This window comes from Malurus melanocephalus, unplaced genomic scaffold, assembly GCF_030028575.1.
Source record: "Malurus melanocephalus ecotype Western Australia unplaced genomic scaffold, MMel_1.1 scaffold_121, whole genome shotgun sequence".
NCBI classification, from domain to species: Eukaryota; Metazoa; Chordata; class Aves; order Passeriformes; family Maluridae; genus Malurus; species Malurus melanocephalus.
Genome location: NW_026623353.1, coordinates 829,269 through 849,569, shown reverse-complemented (window position 1 = coordinate 849,569; position 20,301 = coordinate 829,269). Strand labels below are relative to the sequence as shown.

General features: G+C 39.5%; 2 protein-coding genes across 4 annotated transcripts; one reads left to right on the top strand and one right to left on the bottom strand.

Moving 5' to 3' along the window:
- The first annotated feature begins 894 nt into the window (after positions 1 to 894).
- On the top strand, positions 895 to 17,696 carry UFSP2 (UFM1 specific peptidase 2). 3 transcript variants are annotated; one of them, XM_057370218.1, is made up of 12 exons: positions 895 to 960; positions 3,131 to 3,209; positions 4,714 to 4,894; positions 4,975 to 5,041; positions 5,373 to 5,527; positions 6,313 to 6,505; positions 7,947 to 8,093; positions 8,547 to 8,711; positions 9,997 to 10,121; positions 11,737 to 11,813; positions 13,502 to 13,626; positions 15,061 to 17,696. In XM_057370218.1, the coding sequence occupies exons 1-12, from the start codon at positions 919 to 921 to the stop codon at positions 15,145 to 15,147; spliced, it is 1,443 nt and encodes a 480-aa protein (XP_057226201.1). In that variant the 5' UTR covers positions 895 to 918; the 3' UTR covers positions 15,148 to 17,696. The 3 variants fall into 3 exon arrangements, with proteins under 3 accessions (XP_057226201.1, XP_057226200.1, XP_057226202.1); XM_057370217.1 differs by having other exon boundaries at positions 5,370 to 5,527; XM_057370219.1 differs by lacking the exon at positions 895 to 960 and adding an exon at positions 967 to 1,031 and having other exon boundaries at positions 5,370 to 5,527.
- Positions 15,873 to 18,291, bottom strand: ANKRD37 (ankyrin repeat domain 37). Its single transcript, XM_057370220.1, has 5 exons — positions 18,172 to 18,291; positions 17,698 to 17,850; positions 16,921 to 17,012; positions 16,222 to 16,451; positions 15,873 to 15,936 (listed from the first exon to the last, which is right to left on the bottom strand). Exons 1-5 carry the CDS (start codon positions 18,196 to 18,198, stop codon positions 15,923 to 15,925), a joined length of 516 nt encoding a protein of 171 aa, XP_057226203.1. The 5' UTR covers positions 18,199 to 18,291; the 3' UTR covers positions 15,873 to 15,922.
- Between the last annotated feature and the right edge of the window lie 2,010 nt (positions 18,292 to 20,301).

Genomic DNA, 20,301 nt, shown 5'->3' with positions numbered 1-20,301 from the left:
AATGCAATATGCTGGAACAGTGCATGATGGAAGAGCTAGCCATATTTTACTTGTGCTCAGCGTGTGGAACAGAAATGCGCACGTTTTAAAAAGCTCTTAAGTTTTTTAACTGTTTTGGGTTGGGGTTTTTTGGCCAACGAATGGAAAGTATCACCGTGTGAAATGCACCATCACTTCATCAGGCAACCTTAGTGCCGCTCCTCGACTGCTGGGCACAAGAAAGAAAACAACCAGAAATGACAGAAAACTGACCCTTTGAAACAATTTTAAGGGTTCGCTGTAATGAACCTAGTTCATTACAGCATTATTTGCGAGGCGGATAGAAATAATTTATCGGAAATAAACAGACCTGGAGTTAAATTCTACATCTTTACGCACAGAGCATTGATCAAGGGATTAATGGAGACGATTTTTGGACCCCAGTACCTCGATGCGCCTGAGGAAGTGTGAGGGTGGATGTGGACGAGCTTTGCCCAGAGGGCGCAGTAATGCGAGGCAGTAGCCGGGCAAGCGGGATCACGGAACCTTTCCCAGTGGATCTGTAGAAATGACGACGGAATACCACCGTATGGCGGCAAGGCGCAGAACCCAGACACACAGCGCTAAGCGCAGCCATGGCTGCCCGAGTAGAAAACGCGCGGCCCCACGCACTCCCCGCAGCGGCAGCAGCGCAGAGCAGGGAATGCGGTGAGACCCTGAGGAACTCGGCGGCAGCGCGCCGGACCGCGCTCGGGAAGCGCTCAGGAGGCGCTCGGGAAGCGTTCAGGACGCGCTCGGGAAGCGTTCAGGAGGCGCTCGGGCCCAGGCCGCGCCACGGCAGCCGCGATACGCGCACCGGGGCGGGGCCCGCAGGCTCCATGGGCCCGCCCCGCGCTCGTCCCGCGCCCGTCCCGCCGGGAGCGCGCGTGCGCCGCCAGGATGCGGCCGGGCCCGGCCCCCGCGGCGGCACTGACGGACGTGGTGAGTCCGCCCCTCCCCTGCCCGGCCCCTCTCCCCATCCCGGGGCAATGGATAGATGGGTGGATGGCTAGGTAGGTGGGTGGGTGTCTCTCCTCGGCGGGCAGGGTTCCCGCTCGGGCTGGGCTGGCGGCAGGGCCGGGCGGGCGGGCTCGGTGCCGGTGCCGGTGCCTGGTGTCCCCACTGTCGGGTGGATGCTCGGCGGTGGCGTTTGGGCCTTCAGCCCCAGGAGTACCTCGGGGGCAGGTGCCGAGGCCCCTCGGTCCCCTTTCTGCAGGGCCCATGTTGTGTCACACGGGGGCAGTGGTGCCTCCCGCACTGACCCCTTGCCATACCTTCTGCCATTCCCCACCGCCCTTGGGGGACTTAGCTTGCCTGGCCTTAGTCAGGGATTTGTCGGAAGACGTCATCATAATGTTGCGGGGTATCCTCGGTGGTGCCAAGCCATAGGACTAGAGGCAATGGGCAGAACCTGATGCCCAGGAAGTTTCACCGAACACGAGAGAGCTGCTTTACTGAGCAGTGACTGAGCAGTGGAACATATTGTCCTGAGAGGCTGTGGACTCTCCTCACTGGAGATCCGCAGGAACTGTCTGGACCAATCCTGTGCAATGTACTCTATGATGGTCCTTCGTGAGCAAGGAGGTTGGACCAGATGTCCCTAATACCAAGGTTGTGGGTTTGATCCGCATTGTGTGCCACTCATTTAAGTGTTGAACTCATTTTCATGTGGTTCCCTTCCAGCTCCGAAGATTCTGTGATTCTGTGACCCACTGTGGTCCCTTCCAGTCTCCCTTATACTGTGATTCTGTGATGTCCTTGATGAGCCACTATCAAAAGTGGCTCCTTTTGCAGAGATCTGCTTCTTATCCATGAACGTTATTCTTGCATAGTAATGATTCAAATAAAAAACATCTTTCACATCAACCCAGGCAAACATTTTTTCACATTCTGGCTGGCACTTTCATGGATCCCAACTCCAGGACCTTATTAATGCAGATAATGTTATCTAAAATACTTCAGGATTATGCTTCAGGAACCAAACTCTTGACGCTCAAGAATCAGTGAACCTGAAAATGCTTCACTTGCAGATAAACTATAGTAGGTTATTATATTTTCATCAGGCATGCATATTTTGTGTATTTCTCTTTAGAATGCTTTTAATGGAAAGAAAATTAGTGCTATGGTGTAGGGTTTTTTGAGTAGCAATAGCATTGCACTTGGAAATGTCTCACACTGTAAGCAAACAGTTATGCAATAAGTCTTTCCAAAGGGTCCTAGAATAATTATTTTTACATGTTTGGTGGTTTTTTGAAGCAGTTAAAATTGTTAAGCATTCTTTTTGTGGACTGTTAGACTGAGCAGTACCTACACTGATCTGTCATCTTTTGTTCCTCTCTGTACTGCCACAGCTGTTTTTGTCTGGTACATGGAATTTAACTGGGGATTGATCATCTGAAAAAGTCCTCTCTGAATAGAAGGGTGTTCTTCCATCTGCATGAGTTCTCTAGTGAAGTTCATGTTAAAATGACTGCTGTGAGCAGTTTTGAAGATGCGGAGCAGGGACTTTGGAAGGGGAAAGAAACACCTGGGTGGTCTCTGGTGGCTTAAGTAGCTCTCCTCTCAAATGTGAAACTCAGACATAGTTCTACAGGTTGTGTATATGTCACATCCCCTGTCTTTGTCTTTATTTCATTTCCCTGAAACTGTGATTTCCTAACTAATGAATGCATACTTACAGATGTACCTAATTACCTTTCTGCTCAGTTCTGTTCTTGCTGGAGCAGTATATGTTTTTTATATATATTTATATATATGAAAAACTTACATTATGGGAAACATGACATTTGAATTGAAACAATGAGAAACAATGACATTTTATCTAAAGTATTTCTATATGGTAGAAATATAATTATGGTTTTTTTGTCTAGGTAGGAAATGAGTTCCTAGTTGTAATTGAGTTGCTGGCTCCAGCAACTGTGCACTGCTGTGCCAATCACTCCCCTGTTTATTCACTGGCCTTGTGTAACCTGAGCAGCTGCAGTTATTGCTGCATAGTGTGTGCTTGCACACCGTGTGCTTGCACACCGTGGTATAACAGCAGTCAGTCATGGCTTCAGAGAAGGCATGTTGAAATGACTATTCATTTTCATTGCTTCTTTTTTCTCCTTAGGTAATTCTAGAAGCTATGGATATACTCTTCAGAATCAGAGGAGGTTTGGATCTTGCATTTCAGCTTGCAACCACTGATGGTATGTCTATAAGACTAATATATTTCATAATTTATATAAACTTTTATTAAGAAACTATTTATAATATGTATTTTCTTGGCATTTAACCAGGTGTTAATCCAGTATTGGTTCAGATTGTAAGGTGTGGGTAAAACACCTTTCAAGCTCTGAACGACCACTCTGTGTACCAGTAACAAAGTTTCAGGCAAACCATGGTGTGGCTGGTTTATGTCAGCCAAAATTTCATCCTCATGATACTTGAAAAGGCTTGGAAATAAAACTCTATAGACCGGTGTCTACAGAGCAGGTATTGGTTTATTGCAGCACTGGAGGTGAGGGGGATTTTTCCTCCTAACCCACCTTTGCTTTAAATTAGCACATATTTATACAGTAAGCATGGTGTAACATTGCCATTGTTACTGCCCCCCATATGCCCACCATACACCCACCACTATACATGGGCAGGAGATACATGATAGCATAGTTTTACAAGTGCAAGTGTCATCTTCAATTCGGTGGTCGCGGGGGTCTCTCTCTAATGAGATAGTGTTTTTTTCAGTATGGTGGACTTTTAACCTTTGTCTTCAGGGCATGCACAGTTGCGATGTTCATGGGTTTTTTTTCTAGTCTTCTAAGTCATCATTTTTAATTATTTTGCTGATTGTCCTGTGCTTCTGCTAAGTTCTTACTAGTGCTTGCTACTGTTTCTTATTATAGCATCTACTTGTTTACTTTCTTCAGAACTTTTCTGATTTATGCCTTTTGGTAATTTTATTTATCTATGTATTAATCCAGCTGGTTAGATTACGTGCAGCTCGTATACTACATGTTGCTAGTACACTATTAAAAAAACTTACAGCAATATATAAAAAGCTATCATTTATAATCTATTGAAAGTTATTACATTGTATTATAATAATATGTAAAAAGTTATTACATTCTTATATTGATAAAGTATAAAAAAGCTGTAGAAAGTTTTCAATTAATAGGCCTCATAAGCACTTAGCTACTTTAATATAGATCATATGTATCACTCACCTTGAATGTAGGCCCTGCTTTTCCAAAGATTTAGTCAGGTTTTGGCTTGTATTTCTGAACAATGATATGAAGTCAGAAACATCTGACTCAGATTGAATCTTTCCAGGACTTTTTCAAAAGACTAGATAAACATAAAGGTATGTCTGTACATTGAAGTTTGTTTGCAGCTGGCTTGGTTAAGAGTTATTAGATGTGGTAATGGACAGCAGAGTAAGTTGTTCTTCTGTAATTCATTCAGCTCTCCATATCTGATAGCATCTGAGAAACAGTACTCATCTTTTTCTGGGAGGTGTGTGTGTGAATGTTTGAGGCAGACCTGCTAAGTGAAATCTTACCTAAGTTTTTGTTTACCCAGTCATTTTTCTGATCATAGTAGCACTTGCATTTTTATTCCAAGTCAAAACAATTTTGTTGAATGTATGCCCAGCAGCTACAAAAAATGGTGACGGATTTCTTTTAGGCTAACTGTATCCTTACTGTGTTTCAGAGGCATCAACGAAAAAGGCATTAGGATATGTTTTCAGTGATCTTGAAAACAAACTGTCCTCAGAGGTTCTTGTGTTAAGAATTTGCCACAGTTCAGTCTATGTGTGGCCTAACAATGGTATGAGCACAGTTCCAGAGCTGACTGATGAGTCTGCCTGTAAGGAGATAAGACGATTTATACAGTGAGTATGTTTAAAAACTGGGGGGGAGGGTTAATAGATTAGTTCCATATTATAGAAATTTCTTTCTCTTGATACTTCAGATTTGATCAAGATGATGAAACCAAACGAAAGCTTGGCAAAAAAAAGGATAAAATGTTACACGATACGGTATGTTTCCCACCCCACTAATAAATTATATGACAAACTGCCATTTAAACATTTTTAGACTTGTCCTCCCCAGGCTTTTCTGTACACAAATAGGCATTGACATGACTTAAAAGAATGCTTTTAAAGTCGTTGAGACTTAATGTGAATGCAGAAATCCAGCTATAGTAGATTAGCACATAGAAGTTTGTCTTTAACATTACCAGCTTTTTTTTTTTTTTACCTAAGTATTTCATTACTGAGTTTGATACCAAATATCTGCAATCTTACTTTTGTCTTCATAGTACATGTGTAGTTGGAAATGTACTGTTGGGGTCTTTATTCTCTGCAGCAGCAGATAATCAATGTGGATCTCATGTTGGAAATGACCTCTTCATTAGCTGCTTTGGCTCCAGTCATTGAAAGGGAAAAGAAGGAACACCACTACATAAATATGACATTACCAGTTGATGTTGTTGTATCTGTTTCTCCAGAAGAACCATGGGGAAAGTGAGTGTTATCCTGAACTTGCAATTTTTCAGCTTCACTTCTGATTTTTCTTGAAATAATGAAGTTAAACTGTATTATTCATCAGTTTAATGAAAAGTGTGTAGTATTTTTATGTATACATTTAACTGTTTGAATAATAAAAGCTCATGTAGACAGCTGTTAACTTTAATAATCTTGAGACGTGATTCTTTTGCTGTCTGTTAAAAATTCAGTTTATCAATGACAGATTTTATAGCTTGTAACCATTGCTTAGCAGGGAATTGAAAATACTCTAGAAATTCTGGTATGTGAGGTGTATAAAAGTGAGAGTTGGGGTGTATTTGATGAGTCTTTGTAATCTCAGCCCTACATTAGGGGCTGCAGCTAGCTAGGTATAGATGGAAAACATTTGAGACTTCCTCTGTATTTTTTCTTTGTGTTTTTTCCATAGGATTATACTCTGAACGATGCTGAATGGGGTGGATAAAATGCAAAAAAACCAACCCCACATTTAGTCATACATGAAATTTTTATTTTGACAGTGCTGGTTGTGTTTCTGATATGAGACTAGTGTAGCTGCATTTTGGAATATTGAATCACTAGACTCATTTCTGTGTGCAGACAATCTTTGAGTAAGGCACAGTAAGGATCTGCCTTTCCCTGTGGGAGCAGAAGCTTTGAAGTAGAGCAGTTATCTGATCAGGTCACACATGCATATGGGTATTGTATAACTCAGAGCTCTGAGAAGAAATGATTCACCATCACTTCTGCTCCACTTTTAAAATATTCTGCCTTGTATATTGCAGGGTACAAAATCTCCTAGTGAAAGCAATTCATGGGCAATTAACTGACATGGAAAGATGTATCATGAAATATATGAAAGGAACATCAATTGTGGTACCAGAACAATTTCATTTCATGCTACCAGGAAAAAATCACCTTGTAACAATCTCATATCCTACAGGTATTTCAGATGATCAACTGGAAAGTTACAGAAAGGTAAAGCAAACAAACCATAACAGAACCTGATCTTTTATTTTTAATTACTGTAATTGAGGCAGTGGTAAAGCTTTCCCTTTAGTCAGTGTAGAATAAATACTAGCAGATACTGCTGTTCTTTTAAATTTGTTTTTATTATAACCAAATCAGTATACTGAATGTTTAAACTTGATTAGAAGTTATTTTATGGAATGTGCCAGATCTCATTTTTGTAAAGGAACAGTAGAAACTTTGAAATACATAAAATTTGGTTGATAAAGATTTTATCTAAATTATACTTCCAGTACAGTGTTCTTTCAATTTCTCCACCTCCATTGGAGAAAGTCAGTTTACTTCTAGTGTGTTATTACATTCAGGCTTTAACACCTGTTCTGAAAAGTTGTTTGTTTTGCTTTCTTTCTTGAGAGTTTCTGGTTTTGTGGAGTTTTTCTCTGGTTGTTTATAGGGAACTGCTTTTCGTAGCTCACAGCTGACCAGGCTTAGGTAGTTTTTGGCTTGGTTTTGCCTTCTGAGTTGGCACATTTGGAAAAAAATATGGATGAGGTGGAAAATACTGAGATGAGGCACTGCTTTCAGATTGAGACTGATACCAGTCCAGGTCACAGTTTCAGGTACTGAGAGCAGGGAAAGAATATTCTGCCAGCTTAGAGGTGTAGAAGCTGTGGGGACTTCATTTTCTTTTTCTGTGTGAAGCATTACTGGGTGTATAAAACCCAATTTAGCCTTGTGTTTGCAGAGGCCTCAGGCATTGGTGGCACTCTGTGTTTCCTACTTCTCTATCTGCTGTTCACTCTTACCCACTGGTGGGAAATGTTACTGCAGTGCCTGTGGCTGGGTTCAATGCTGGGTCATCTGCCTAAAATGTATTACCCGTGTTACACATATTATCCTAGATGATCTCATCGTTCCTTTCACTTTTAAGCTCTGTGAAATAAGACAATATATCTCTTTAAATGTGGCTGCTGTGTGGCAAACAGAGCTTAAGAGATTTAAAAATAGACTGAGCTGCTTGAACCATAAGCCCAATATCTTCACTTTGTCTCATGTGTATTCTCCAATATCAGTTAAGAATATAACGTATTTGTGTATCTACATTATCATGTAGATAAAACTGTAATCCTTGTCTGTGATGGTGTATTTTATCACACTTTCGTAACAAACCTGTCACACGTGATATCCTCAGTGGGGCTCCAGTAGGTGTTATGTAATAGGACTACATAAAATAGTGGGCCCTTTAGATGGGAGGTAAGCCTGCATGAGCTGCCTTGGAGAGGTGACCTCTAGTAGTCAATATACCTGCTGAATGTTTAATTAAACATATTTTAATTATTTGCTAAACTATGCTGTTAAAATTACATCTTTATTGCTACTTACAATGTGATCTTTCTTTTAATCCAAAATTTGAATTGTGTTTCTTATTTTTATTTGAACTTGCATGTAGGAATTGCATGGGTTATACAATCTGCCTTGTGACAGACCATATTTCAAGAGAGCAAATGCTTATCATTTTCCAGATGAACCATATAAAGATGGATATCTCAGAAATCCTCATTTACATCTTAGTTCACCTGGCATGGAGTCTGGTATGGTAAGTTTAAATTGAAGCATATGGCAGAAAGTACCTTTTTATTTTGAGATTTTTTTATTAAAAGAAGTAATTTAGATAGTCAATGATGTGCAGATGAGAAAGTGAAATAATTGGGTTGACCTTTAAAGCAAAAGGGCTCCTCTGCACAAAATGACATTGCTTTAATTTGCTGTATTTTTCCCAAATAAATTAGATTTTCTAGGGAAAATCATGTAGAAGTTTTTAACATGCATTCTAAAATTCTCAGAATCAGGAAAAGAAACTAAAACTATGAGAAGTTTATGAGACAAAAATAGGAGGCGTAATCATGTGTGAATAATGACACATCGATTCTTCTGAAGATTTGCAGTCCGCTGCTGAAAACTTTCACAGTGCAAGTGACAGGTCATATCACTTCTCTGAAAACCGATGCAAGTGTGATCAGATGCTTTTGTATTGTCTCTTCCTGTGCAGGTTTATTTAGTACAAGGTGTATATAGTTACCATCACTATATGCAGGATCGCATCGATGACAGTGGCTGGGGCTGTGCCTATCGGTCTTTGCAGACAATCTGTTCTTGGTTCAAGCAACAAGGCTACATGGATAGACCTATACCAACACACAAGGAAATTCAACAGGTACAGAACATTTAAGGAGATTGTTTTATGCATATTTGTCTGTAAAGGTTTGTGTAGATTATCTTTTAGATTTGTGGGATATTTTTTATCCTTTAAATTGAACTGGTGGTTCTGAATTGTTTATCTGTGTTGGGTGACATTATGTGTACAAATAAGATACATTTAAATAGTCTTTTAAATGTTTCCTTGGATTAATGTTCTATTAGAAGCTATGATATGACATTTTCAGTGGTTTTGTCAAACGAAAAGAGAACAAAGAACCCAGTGTGTCATGCTAAAATCAGTTTTAAAAGTGGCTGTTGTATTCAGTGACAGCTGGCTTAGTTCCCAGATGCTACACATGAATTTATTGATACCTTTTGCGGCTTCGCCTTTGAAAGTAGCGCACTTTTCCTGATTTTTGAACTCTCCCTCACTTCTTCATCTGTTTTGAATTCAAGTGCATACTTGAATATGTTAATTTCTATTAACAGCACTGAAGTAAAACTGTAGGCTTGGGTAGCTAATACCCATACTTGGGTATGCCTGTCAGGAATACTGCAGTTATCTTCAGTCTTCTAAATGTAATTCTTCATGTTACATTTAATTACTAAACAGTTTTAGTAAAGTTTAATTCATTCCATGAAACAACTTCAATCATACATAGCAGGAATGTGAACACTAAAGGTAAAATTGCATTTCTTGAACATTTCTCAATCCACATGTGGATGGTATTTAAGTCTGTGCACTCCTGTAGTATTTTTAGGCAACTAAAAGTGGGCAGCCTGCAGAAGACCWTGTGGACTTTGTGTTCTGAGCAGAAAAGATCTCTCTCAAATACTGCATGTAACATATAAGCATGAGAATGAAGAAAAATTTAAGTTAAACCATAATCTTCGATATATATCAGTGGTCTCTTCATCAAAGCACTATTTTGTGGATCCTTTTTTGAGATGCTTTGAATAGAAACCAAGCCTTCCAGTGTGTGACGTGGCTTCTGCAGTGTGCAAATGATGCACTTCATTATTAAATACAGCTCAGTGGTCACCCTCCCAGCTTAAAGTCTGMCAGTGGACCTGGGATTGTAGTCTCTACTCATGGATACTCTTCTGCATTATTGCTCAAAGAGACATTTCCAAAACAGAACTGCAGTGAATGAATTCAACATTCATTGGTCTGCTTTTGACCAGCTAGGTTCAAAACACATGCCCATATATATAAACCAACTTTGTTCACAAAAAATGATGGAATTCTCTACTGTATGTTGTTGATATTTGATTTTCTTCCTCATTATGATGTTTCAAAGGCATTGGTTGATGCTGGAGACAAGCCTGCAGCATTTGTTGGGTCACGGCAATGGATTGGTTCAATTGAGGTACAGCTTGTTTTGAATCAGCTTTTTGGAATAACATCCAAAATATTATTTGTCAGGTAAGAATCGTTACCTGCTTAGTAGCTGCTAATTGCTAAAAAGACCAAATGCCTTCAAATGCAAATGTTGATTGCAGTGCATGGGAGAAGAAGGATTGTTAAAGAGATAATAAACCTTTTAAGGGCTCCTTGATCATAAACCCTGTAGTTCCACCTTTAGTTTTGCTATGTGCTTACAGATGAAGGTGGTGTTAAATTTCTTGGGAGCATGGGATTCCAGTTTCCAGTTGCTATAAATTGCTTAATAATATGCAAATTGCCTGGTTTTATAAAGCTCTGGTCTAATGCTTCCACAAGAAATGTGGGTCCCATTGGGTGTGCTTTATCTATAAATTGCTTAGTGATACGCAAACTGATATGGAGTTCAGCTTATTCTTTTGCACCACAAGCACAAGGCACAGTCTGATGGCCACAGAGAACTCAATACACACTGACAAAGAAGTTATTACTGTGGCCACAGTCCTAACTTGTGAGTTTAGGATTGAGGCAAATTGTTGAGAAGTCTGGAAATAATGTTCTCTTTTTCGGTTTTGTGTGACAAGTAAAGCAAGGAATTTGTTTCCATTCTGACAAACTGATGCTCTTATACACAATGAAGGACCCTATAAAGGTATTTGGGACAAAAAGAATAATGTTCAGCATTTATCAGAAGAGAAATTACTGTATTTTTATCATTTAGGCAGCACTAAGCGGGCACTAAGCAGACTAACAAATCCCTGAACATTGTGATAAATATCAAAATAAATAACATATACTAATTTAGTGCATATGAAAATACAAGTCAAAATACTTCTCATATGTTATGTTTATTTAGAGTAAATTCACACTGTAGATATTCTAAAAGAACATGGTAATGGGGATTGTTAATAGTAGGAAAATAGTTCAGGTCTTGAATATTTTAATTTTTTTTTTGTTCCAGAGCTTGCACTTGCAGATGATCCACCTATTATTTATGGCAGCTGTGACAGGCCCTGCCAGTAGGAAGATTTTTATTCCTGCATATGAGAATATAGAATACAGTCCTTTCTGAACTGGGTAGAATTGCTCATAGTGCTGCTGCAAAGGAAAGCCCTTTTTTTCAGTGTTATGAAAAACCAACCCAACATCCACTACCATGCTGGGAAGAAGAAACAATCAGGCAGCTTTTTCAGCTAGTCAGTGGCAGTGGATGGCATTTTTGTTTTGGGCTTATTTCCAGCTAGCATCCCTAATTCTTCATGGAAATAAGACTTCACAACTGCACCAGCAATACTAGTACTGGATACATTATTATAAATGCACCATTTCCCAAAGATCCAGTTTTATATTCTGTCTGCCCTTAATCCCATTCTCTCTACTTGGGAAGTAGGCATGAAGGCTTTCATATGGTTTTTAAAAGATTAACCACTATATAAAAAAGTATAAAGACAAAATATTAAAAAATTCTGCATTAATTTCCTTGCTTAGCAACTGGACTATGTGTTAGAAAAATTGTTCAGATTATTTTGGGAAGTTTACACAGGAACAATCCAAGTAACTTTCTAATCTATTATCTATGCAGTTAATGAGTATAATGGATAATTAGAGAAGTAGGCCTAGTGAGAATGACAAATCTGTTATTGTTTTTCTTACCTAGCCAGGGTTCTGAACTAGCATTGCAGGGGAGAGAGCTGGCTAATCATTTCAAGACTGAGGGAACTCCAATTATGATTGGTAAGTGTTGAGTGTTGAACACTAATGAAAGTGCTGAATTTCATTTCAATTAGAACCCATTCAATTTATTGTGCAAGAGTTAATCAAAACTGTACATGAATTAAAAATTGCACTTTTCCCAAGGTAGCCTCAAAAATGATACTATTTAGTCTGGCTGGTATCTTTTTATTGAGCATTTCTTTCAAGTTCTGTATTAAACACGATAACAAAAGTCAATCTAAATGTTGCTTTTATAAATTGCTATTAAGTGAGAACTTGAGCTGAATTCCATTCTCTAGAGGAGCAGAAGTTCATAGAGTTCCCCAAAACTTCCCCTCAGAGAAGGGTACTGTTCATCTGGTTTGGAAGAGAAGGGTATTATCCAAATTTGGTTTAAGACCAGTTTTAATAATCTGAAATATTGGTAAAATAAGAAGTGCCATTTGTAAGAATACTGTGACATTAATTGAACTATTTCTATGCTGTGTTTTAGGAAATTAGTTATATTGATAGTATTCTTTTCAATTTTGATAACATTAATTTAAACAATGTTTGCAGGTTTTTCTGTATTTGGCATTCTATAATACAGTGTAACTTTCTCAAAATAGAGGTGCCAGAAGTCCAGATTTTGGTATGGTGATGGTTTAGATTAGATATGAGGAAGAAATATTTCCATGTGAGGGTGGCAAGACAACAGAACAGGTTGCCCAGAGAAGCTGTGGATGCCCCAAGGCCAGGGGGATGGCCCCAGGCTCAAGGCCAGTTGGATGGAGTTTTGAGCAACTGGGTCTGGTGGGATGTGTCCTGCCCACAGCAGGGGATTTGGAACTAGGTGATACTTGAAGTCCCTTAAAACCCAAACCATTCTAGGATTCTATGAAATTTTCTTGACCTTTCAGCAGCCTTTTTGTCTGAATTTCAAGAACATAGAATCCTATATTGAAATTTTTTTTACTCTGTAACTTAAATGCTGTAATGCTTAAATCCTGTAATGCTTTCTTGTAGGTTGGTTTAAATTTTGTTGTTGGAAGGTTGGAGATTGGGATTTTGAGGGTGGTTTTGGGGAATTGGTTTTGCTTGTATTCTTCCAGGGATTTTGCAGTTCCTCCACCTGCTATGTGGAGTAGTTAGTACAGTATTGCATGCTGTGGTAAAGAAACATGCAAGAGTTGACCTGTGCCCATCTCATCAAAATATCCCTTTTTCCTGTTTGCAGGCTGGAGAAAGGGAAGTCAGAATTTACTATTCTGCCCCTAATATTCATTGATGTAACTTAACAGAAAACAGCAGATAAACCTTATCTAGAAGTTCTGATTTCTGTTCTAATTTTAGTCCTTTTATGACCAGGAAATTTTCCAGATTTCTTTTCTACAGTCAGGTTTCTTCAAAGAAAAAGTGCAAAAGAGATGTTTGAAATATTCTTGACTTCATCTGGTAGATGTGTTGAGGATTTAACCTGCCTTGCTGACTTTGAACGAATTTGGAAAACAAATTCTTTACTTATTTTAGTTACTACAACTAATCTTGCTTAGATACAGATATAGTAAAGACATGTTGTTTAGTAATGTAAAAAATCTTATATAGGGCACTTTTAGAATCATACAAGCTAATCTATTAATACAAGGTTTTTATGTACTTTTATTTAACCCTTGCAAAGTAAGTCATTTAGTGAAAAACAAATTCAGCTATCTCTGTTTTTCCTATTTTAGGTGGAGGTGTTTTGGCTCACACAATATTAGGAGTGGCTTGGAATGAGACTACAGGTCATATAAAATACTTAATTCTAGATCCACATTACACTGGAGGAGAAGATCTGCATGTTATTTTGGAAAAGGTGAGCTTTGATGCACATATATCCACACACGTTTATGCATATACATGTGTTTTGGCATTAAACAGATAATGTCCAGCCAAATACAAATTGGCCATTCTGTGGCTTCTCCATTCCTTATAGAGGAAGTGCTGATCCCAGTTAACCTGCATACTACAGTATGCTAGGTATTATCAGTTTCTGAAACTTAGTGTCTTTGGAAGAGATGTATCAGATCAAGTTACTATACTATAAAGCAATGTTCTTTATTTTATCTGAATTCACCCATCTCCCCTTTTACCCAGGACTATATACAATAAATGTGGTTTTTGTTTTGAATAAAACAGAAAATTCTGTTTAGGCTGTAAGGTAGGTGCTGTAAATGAAGTAGAGAAGATAACTTATTTAAAATTTTTAAAGGCTTTTAAAAAAATCTGATACTAACCACTCTCAGATCAAGCCTTGAACAATGTTCAGACAGTAAGTACTGAACTGTTTTTAAAATGTGGAAAAACTCTAAAGAGCTCAAGGGTATGTAATGTCATTTTCACCTTTAAAGCCTCTGACAGGGACGATGCTGCACTTTACAAACCAGGAAACATAGTGTCAGAAATGTAAACTCTGAAAGTGCCTGTGTTAGGTAACCAGTTTCTGGTTTTCATGTTTAATTGGAAATAGTAACTTCTGTTCTAATCTTCGATACCCTTGGGTAGGCCCAACAAAAAAACAAAGCTGTTTAAGAAACATTTTGCTGCCCTATACTGATCAAAGCCTGAAATGAATACAGGAAGAAACAATTTCCAAAGAACATATAGGACCAAATGCTGTAACAGCTACCAGCTGTTAAGCATGGTCCAGTGGTCCAGGAGGATAAAATATATGCAGAACCCACTTTTCTCATCTAAACTGAGGAAGAACTGAGGTGGACTGTGTGTAGCTCTTTTCTTCAAAAATACCTCCAATAATTATGTGCTACTTTGCAAACTTACAAGTTTTGTTAGATTGTTTCTTTCTGCAGAATCAGGTTGAACAGCACAGCTTCTGAAATTAGGAGGTCTGTTTGGGGCTGAAGTGCCAACAGTTGCCAAAGAAGGCAATGATTCAGGATGAGAAAGGGAAGCTGTGAGAATGATGGAGTTTCAGAATAATATTAGTCTGTCAGTAGCAGCAGAAGGTAGTGGGAAGGGGGATGGGGAGGAGATGATACTTCCTAAGAACTAAGCTGGAGCAGGACCAAGGGCAAGAATGCCTTTGTATTGATATATTTAATATTAACGTCTTTCCAGGCATGTGGAGAACTTTCAGAGAAAACGGTCATTGCATTCTATAGACATTGGAAAATAATTTATACAGCTTAGATTAGTACAATCAGTAAAATAAGAATAGCTCCAATGGTAATAGACAGGAAAACCGGAACTCACAGTAGATTTAAAAGCTATCTTGCTTTCCCTTGGACAGGGCTGGTGTGGCTGGAAGGGCCCGGAGTTTTGGAACAAGGACGCCTATTATAATCTGTGCCTACCTCAACGACCAAAAGCTATATGAATTCATTCTTATGCTGGAACATGCTAAGACAGAATAGTAGCTGATCTAGATAAAATTGTCCTGTTATTTATCAAAATAATGCTTTAAGTCAATCAAAACACAGTTGAAATAGAAATGTTGGTTGAATAACTTAAATTATGAAACTTTTTTTTTAATGAAACCTCTAGAAATAAGAGTTACTTGCTTAGAACTGTATTCCTTACAAATGCATTTATTAGGCAACGAATACTCTATACTTTTCCATAGAACAACTTTATGTTTATATAGTATTTTCTCTTCTGCTAAAATCTTTATAGATTAAACGTCAAATCCTTTCGTTTTATGGAATTCCTTCATGACAAAAAGATAGACTGTCCTCTGCCTTTCCAGTTCCACTTAGCCAGCTGTCTTGTGCATCATGAATCTGTTCAATCTTGTTTGCTGCTGGTACTCTTGATGACACATTTTAGGAGTGGGAGAAAAATGGCTATGCGTACTGAATTTTATTAATTTTGCTCTCAACACATATTTACACAGCAAAAAAAATGCAGGAGAATTAACTTTACATGCTCATTTATTTATAGATATATGAATAGAAGTATTCTAGGGGGAAAAAAAAACCTCACAACATTCTTCTGTAAGAAGTAACAATAAACAAACTTTCCTCCTTCTCAGAAGGAGATGGTGTCCTGTCAGCAAACACATCTGACTGCTCAGTGTATCATCCAGTCATGGTTCTTCAGACTTCAGATTACCCTTATTTTATGTTTGGATTACAGGCTGTTTCTTCTTGCAACTAAGAGAGGAGATCTGTCATATAAACAAACAAAATAAGTCTGTAGTTACTTCATCAGTACATTAGTAAGACTACCTATGATTTTTATTTTTTTTCTGTGTAAAGTAGCTTCCTAAGTGGTATTCCCCATGTACTGTCCATTTCCAAGAAGACCCTAGCCTTAACTACTATGCAAGTTCATCCTTATTAGCCGCTTCTAAATATAAATGCTCTGCGTCTAACACAAATTTCTTTTACTTAGGTGCTAAAAACATTTAAAAAAATACTTTCAACTGTATTAAACCAATGCTATTACCCACCATCTGATCTTCTCCTCTTCCTGCTTATGGATCTGCTGGTTTCACTTTCTTGTTTCTGGGCAGTTGGATCCTCTCTCAGCCAGGCATGTTTGTCACTTAGCGAGTATCCAGACTGCCGTCTCAGTTTCATTGTCTGAGTGTGCTGAATTGTCCTGAGGAACTTGGCACATTCCAGAAAGCCATAATCCAGTGCGAGATCTGCTGCTGTCTGTCCACTGTTGTTGCACAAGCTAAAACACAGAATTAACAATAATCAATTAAACTGGAATAATGAGCAAGTATTGATTAAGTGGTAAATTTAGGCAGTTGTATAAAAATAAGTACAGATACTCAACACCAAGGTTTGTCAATGATAGCACAGGCCTCATACAAGGAGTTGGTATTAAAAACAACAAGGAATAATTATTTTAAAATAGATTTGTCATCAGACTGTTACTGGCTTAGCATATTAGAAAGGCAAAAGAAGGTGACATTATGATCAGGAATATTCTCTCAGCAGTTGTTACAGAGGTATACAGCTAAACAGCAGCATGTGGTCTGTGCTACTTTGGTGTTCACATCAGTTTTTAATACTCTCATCACTATAGTCATACTATATTTGCAGCCTCAGCATGCATGTTCTGAGCAAGTTAAATGTCCTGCGTAAAATGTACATCCTTTGATGCTCTTACTGAAGTTACTAAATGTAGCTCAACTTACTCAATTTTAGCATCACCAGCAACAAGGAGAGCAAGACATTCCAAACTCCCAACTTTTGCTGCTTTATGAATCGGAGCTTCTCCAAGGCAATCCTAAAAACACAATTTATATATAATAGTCACTTGAAAGAAGAGGAATAGGATAAAGCTGTCTTTTTCTCCAAAATGATTATTTAAGTAGACCAGTCTGTTGTGAGCTGAGAGAGATTAAAGGAATATAGCTAGCAAAGTGACCTTGATAACTGCCATTAATGTCTAGTGTATTCATCACCACAGAGTAGAAACGCTGTCCACTGCAGTACTCATTGGTTAACCTTTGCCTTCTAAAAGATAATTTACACAGAATACTCTCTACACAGATTAACAGCATCTCTTAGAACCATTCAAGGATTATACTGACCAAAGGCTTGCGACCAGCTCAGAGGTATAAGGAATTAAACTTTGCAACTAGAGTAAGAATCCTAATATTTACTGGAAATGGGGACAAAATTGGAGGAAAAATACTCAATTGTGTAAAAAATTGTTTGGTCATCTGCATGCAGGTACTCCTAAGTGTGAAAACTGAATTATACATAGCAAGTGAAATCGCTAATGCAATAGAGACAGGATTTCTTGTTCATGCTAGAAGTTACTCTAGATAAACAACCTGAGATACCTCATGCAATATAAATGTGTATTTAAAAACCTTCTCTGAGATAAAAAGCATGTAAATAATATTAAATGGATTTAGTGGCATGCCAGATTCGAAGTGGAAGGAATAAAAATTATGTGTTTTTACCTGTTGGTTCAAATTTGCTCCTGTCTGCAATTGCCAAAGTAGGAAAAAGGCTTCACCACCACAAGCAGCCAAGTGAGCTGGAGACTGGCCAAAGGCATCCACAGGTGCATTCACAGCGGTTCCTGCCTCAAATAGATGGCTGAAACTACCGGGCTGAAACAAGATATCAAAAGAAGAAATGTTACTGACAGTGTAAGCTACGATATCTCTCAGAACACTGCATCACAGCAAAAAATATCCCCCTTGCAAATCATTGGACCTCCACGTTCCTTGAAACTGCCTTTAAAAAATAATTTAAAAAAAAGGGCAGTGCAAGAATGACTTTTTTGGCTTTTAATCTCTTAACCAAAAATACCGATCGACAGCGACAGTGCCCCAACATTAATAGCAGCTTGAGGCAAACTACACTTCATTCACTTCTGCAGCTGGGCTCCCTGTATGACAAACCCGCAGCCCGACCCTGCCAAACCTCACCTCTGAACTGCAGTCCAGCATCGGCATCGCTCCCCTTTGCCGAGCGCTGGGCCGTCGGGGCTGGAGGGCCGAGGCGCGGGTCCGTCCGTGCCCGCCTCCCCGGCCGGCTGCGAGCGCCGCAGCCCCGCCCCGCCCCGCCGGGCCGCAGCCGCACGTAGGCAGCGGCAGCCGCCGCCCATTGGCCGCCCCGGGGGCGCCGCGGGGCCGCGACCGGGCCGGGCCGGGCCGGGGCGCGGGGCTGGCGGCGGGGGCGGCCATGGGGCGCGGGGCCGCCCGGCACGTCCCGCACACACTCGCGGTCGCGGCAGCGCCCTCCGGAGCCCTGGGCAGCCCGGCCCCGGCCGTCTCTGGAAGCCCCTCCTGCGCCGGAGCCGCCGAGCCGTGAGCGCGGCCTTGTGTTTGCTTGGTTTTGCTGCTGCCAAGCGCAGCCTGCGAAGTGGTTCTGGCAGCGTACCTTAACGCTGGTTTGGGAAGGTGAGACCAAGGCAGACTTGGATCTAGGAAAGAAAACAACAGAGAACTGATATAGGGTTTTTTTTTTTCCCCCAAAGAATCTTAAGTCCGTAAAAAGAAATCCGTACTAGCTTCCTGCCCAACCTCTGCCACTAGGCCGGAGACTGGCCAGACGTGCCACACTGAAACCCGGGTCTCCCTTTCCGCACACACATTGCAGCAAGTTAATCACCAGTCCGAGCGGGACCAGAATTGGCGGTGCTGGAACTGGGCACAGCCACCTCTTAATCTCTGCTCAAAGAACATTTGCAAAACCAGACCTTTGTCACTTACCCGAGCCTGAAATATCCTAGAGAGGGAAACTGTCCAAGGTGCGTAAATCTGTTCCCTTAGCACTATGGTATTTCATTCTGTGTCAGGTGCCTACATGTTTGTTATGGAAGTTACTCATAATCACTACCATCACTTTAAAAAAAAAATGAAAGTCATGTATTTTAAAAAGAAATAATAATGCCATGGTTTTGATAAACAGAATTAGGGGGAAGGAAGCCTAACAGTGCTCCTTTAGGGTATACCTATTTCTGAAATGAATTCACAAACACAATGAAATTACTGTCTACTTCTTCTTTGGGAAAGCACACATTAATTATTTTACTGGAACACGAGCTTATACAGCACAATTTTTAAAGGTGCAGAAATTCAGGTAGATAGGCAGTGAATCAATTCAGTGGAATTATTTAGTAAGTGACAGTTTCCCCTTTTCTTTTATATGGAAAGAAATACACTTGTGTAATTACAAAATGTTATGTAAGATTTTTTCCCTGAACAGCTAGCCAAGCCAATTAGTTAACAAACAAATAAAATTCCTACACTTCTAACTATGCCTCATTAGGGATGAAATACCTCTGCACAGACACCAGAAATCCACAGTTATTCTTTGTGCAACGTATCTCCAGAATTAGCTTAAGACTAAATAGTTTTGCATTGCCCAAAAGATTGTGTTGTGTTTTTGTTTTGTTTTTGTTTTTGTTTTAAAGATCTTCCCTCCCCTGCATTACCTCAGCAATTCAGAGGTTTCAGAGAACACCAGAGGAATCCCATCTTTCCAGCCTAGCTGCCTGTACACACATTTGCATCCTGACAGCCAAAACTGTCTTCAAATTCCTGCTGTTAATTAGTTCTTGAGTTTCAGGTCACATTTTGCACATCTCATTAGTGTCTGCAAAACTCTTCTGCTTCTGAATAACCTGTACTTGTACTGGTATAAACACAGAAGCAACAATTTTTCTTCTATTTTATATGGGGCAGCCCAAGTGCCAGTTAATGACAAGGCTTCCTGGCTACAGCTGTTCTGTAACTTACGGAAAAATTCCTCTGTGCTTTGTATCTCAGGTCACACATCTTGCATAGGTATCAACAAAATGAAATTGGAAAAATGGCTCTAATCAATGTGTGTAAGCAGTCAGATAAACAAAGGTGTGCTGGTGAATCTCACACCCTTCAGCATCAAAAGCAGCTGTGCAGCCCATTGCTAACTGACTTTGCTGAAGGGTAATGCTGCTTTCACAGACTGTTCTTCACTCTGCCTGTCAAATCAAGTAATTCATTGATGCTTAAAAAATAAGTCAGTTTTCCTGTAGATTTTTTGTTGGTGTGGTTTTTTTTTGTTTTTTTTTT

Excerpts from the sequence above, each read along its gene's own strand:
- UFSP2 (XM_057370217.1), top strand. The coding sequence starts at position 919 with ATGCGGCCGGGCCCGGCCCCCGCGGCGGCACTGACGGACGTG. Across the intron at positions 8,094-8,546 it reads CTGGCATGGAGTCTGGTATG|GTTTATTTAGTACAAGGTGT; the intron begins GTAAGTTTAAAT and ends CTTCCTGTGCAG. Across the intron at positions 10,122-11,736 it reads TCCAAAATATTATTTGTCAG|CCAGGGTTCTGAACTAGCAT; the intron begins GTAAGAATCGTT and ends TTTCTTACCTAG.
- ANKRD37 (XM_057370220.1), bottom strand. The coding sequence starts at position 18,198 with ATGCCGATGCTGGACTGCAGTTCAGAG. Across the intron at positions 17,013-17,697 it reads GAGCAAATTTGAACCAACAG|GATTGCCTTGGAGAAGCTCC; the intron begins GTAAAAACACAT and ends TTGTGTTTTTAG. Across the intron at positions 16,452-16,920 it reads GCTGGTGATGCTAAAATTGA|CTTGTGCAACAACAGTGGAC; the intron begins GTAAGTTGAGCT and ends TCTGTGTTTTAG.